This window comes from Amborella trichopoda, chromosome 3, assembly GCF_054954075.1.
Source record: "Amborella trichopoda isolate Santa Cruz 75 chromosome 3, AtrichopodaSantaCruz75HAP2 v2.0, whole genome shotgun sequence".
Lineage (NCBI taxonomy): Eukaryota > Viridiplantae > Streptophyta > Magnoliopsida > Amborellales > Amborellaceae > Amborella > Amborella trichopoda.
In genome coordinates, this window is record NC_142338.1 from 2714954 (window position 1) to 2717997 (window position 3044).

Below are 3044 nucleotides of genomic sequence, written 5' to 3' on the forward strand. Positions count from 1 at the left end.
TCTCTCTCTCTCTCTCTCTCTCTCTCTCTCTCTCTCTCTCTCTCTCTCTCTCTCTCTCTCTCTCTCTCTGAGATTCATCCATTCTGCTACAATACGTGCTCCCTCAAATCTACATTGTGAATCCCCTCACAAATCCATTCCCTCTGCCTCCACACGTGCCTGCAAATTGCATCACTTTGAAACCTCTCTTTCTCTTTCTACTTCCATGGAGAACAAGAAAATGGTTCACTCCCGCAGTTGCGCACCCGACCTTGGCACTTGTCAACCCTCTCACGCCATAACCAAAGAGAGACCAAACCAACAAGCCATCAGAATTATCCACATATTTGCGCCCAAGGTAATCAAGACCGATGCCGCAAATTTCCGGCAACTGGTCCAGAAACTCACTGGAAAACCTGCTGGAAAAAAGATGCGGCGACCCCCAAGAGAAACCAAGCTTGTTGGGTCCCCGAAGAGTCGAGAATTCAGGCTTGAAGCCCCATTGCCCACTATGAAGGAAGATGGGGAGAGATGGGAGGCACCTGGTTCAAGTTTTTTCTCTGATTTCGATAGGCTAATTGCTGGACTTATGCATAATGGTGATTCTCCTTCTTCTTCTTCGGATATGGGTGATTTCCCATTAATTCCAATGGGTTCTTCTCACCATGACCTTCTTGTTGCTGAGACCCATATGTCCTAGGATGTGGGCTCCAAATTTTTTTGTGTTTTTAATGCTCTCTCCCTCTCTCTCTCCCCACACTGTAAATAGATGGAAGACCTGGGGCCTCTCGGGCTTTCACACTTTGACAAATTTTAACAGGTTTAACGCGATGTTTGGACTCTCTCTCTCTCTCTCTCTCTCTCTCTCTCTCATGCTGGATAGGTCATTTAGCTAAAGTCTCTCTCTCTCTCTCTCTCTCATGCTGGATAAGTCATTTAGCTAAAGTCTCTCTCTCTCTAAAAATTTATTTATGATTTGATTGTCGATAGTAATGTGCTAACCATAGGTGGGTGCTAAAGAATAAAGATTGGGAAAATATATCATGAGCAAAGCCGGCTTCCAAAGTGAAGAAAGTGAGACAGAAGCTCCACACAAATTTAAACAAAAGTAGTCATGTCTGAGATAGGTCCAATCAATGTTGGACCTTCCTAATTTTGACATGCCAACAAACCTAATTTTACAAGCCATATTCTCCACCTTGGCAACAAAAACCTAATTTAGTTCCCACAATATAACTGGGCTTCCTATAAAATTGAACTCTCTCTCTCTCTCTCTCTCTCTCTCTCTCTCTCTCTCTCTCTCTCTCTCTCTCTCTCTCTCTCTCTCTCTCTCCACATTATTGTTTATTGCAATGTGCATCTAAATGAACATTTGAATGTGTTGGTAAAAAGCTGTCCATCGGTAAGAGCTCAGACACACACATACAGATGATGTTGGGAGAGGGAGTACTCAAAACCACGTTAGAACCTAAAGGAAAATGGTTTGATAGGGCTGCAGCCCTATCTAAATAAGTAAAACCTTACCTTACAATTCATTAAAAATTACAATCTTTACATCGGACATCTCGGCTTGAACATTATGGTTGTGTAAACAAAATAGGATTTTAAGCTCTAAAAGTTGGGTATATTGTAACAAATTATCTGCAACTAAAAAATTCAGTGTTCATATATATCCAAGAAGATATGTATCATTTTTTTGAGTTTCAAATTTTATTTTTGGTGATGGAAATTGATTTTAGATCTATCATGGAGATTTTCGTTGCCTAAAGTACTCTCAAGATGAGTATTTGAAGTGAAACTTTATTTTGTTTTCATAAACCTAAGCCTTATGGAAACTTCATCGAGAAATAAATAAACAACACTTTTCTAAATCATAAAGCCTGGCCAGGTCGGTAAAGTAACATTAACATATCTTTTCTAAATCAGTCTTGTATCCATGTTTAGAAGATGCAGACTCGGCCTCAAACCAGCCAAATTACCGAGCCAAAGTTGGTCAGAGTTTGGCCAAGTCAGAGGGCCAACGCCACCAACTTCTTTTATCTAAGAACATAACAAAAGGACCCTAGGATCAAGAACTCGACTCAATTTTTGCATGTCTCCCTCCAAAATTGTTAGGTCGTTAACTACCTATGATTCTGAGCCAGCTCAACGAGTTTCAGGCTATAGGTTTTAATCAATGAACTGTTTTGTTCAGAAAAGAGGTAACGGAACAAATTTAAATGGCGTTGCTACTTTGCTCTTAAACTTTTCAATTTTGTCATTATTGATTCGGACATATGGTTTTTTAGTTTTCTCTGAGTTTTTCTTTAATTTTACTACAAGAACTACTGACCTCCATACAACGAACCATCTATTATTCACAAATAATCTCCTTTTTTTTTAGTGTTACAAATAATCTCCTTTTGAAATGACATGATTGGTCAAGAACATATTTCTTTTACATTTCTCTTACTAACTCTTCTATGATTAACTTAGCACGCCTATGATCAAGATAACGTGCTTCCCACTTTAGGAGGCTTAACGCTTGTCCCAAAATATCAACACTTCCAATTTAGGCAAGTAACAAATAATGGGCACCTTAAATTTTAAAACTTTTCTAGCCAATTCACATCTATCCAATATAATCCAAATCAATTTCCACCTCCCTCTCTATTTAGGGCAAGCCTTCATGTATAAAACTTATATAGTTCTCCTATCCAACCATCCATTTTAAATAGATGGTTGAGATAGCTTGTATCAAAATGTCATGTTTCTACACTATTTTATTTTTAACTTTTTTTTACAAAATATTTTATTTCTAAATTTTTGGTGTCCACTCTTCTCTTGAAATCACAAGTGTAAAAAATATAAAAATAATTCTCAATAAAATAAAATAACCAAAATGGCTCTAAAAGGGTATTTTGGTTATTTTATTTTACAAAAAAAATAAGATTTTTTAAATGTGCCCCATTGAAATGATGATACATACCAAATTTATTATTCATATAACTTGTAAAAAGAAATTAAAATAAAAAACTGAAGTGTCGGATCTAAATCAAACGGTCAGTGGCTCACTTGATCAAAAT

General features: G+C 37.3%; 1 protein-coding gene across 1 annotated transcript; it reads left to right on the plus strand.

Moving 5' to 3' along the window:
• Nucleotides 1–205: 205 nt before the first annotated feature.
• Nucleotides 206–679, plus strand: LOC148782680 (VQ motif-containing protein 25-like). The gene has a single exon (XM_088862589.1). It carries the CDS (start codon nucleotides 206–208, stop codon nucleotides 677–679), a length of 474 nt encoding a protein of 157 aa, XP_088718715.1.
• The last annotated feature ends 2365 nt before the right edge of the window (nucleotides 680–3044 follow it).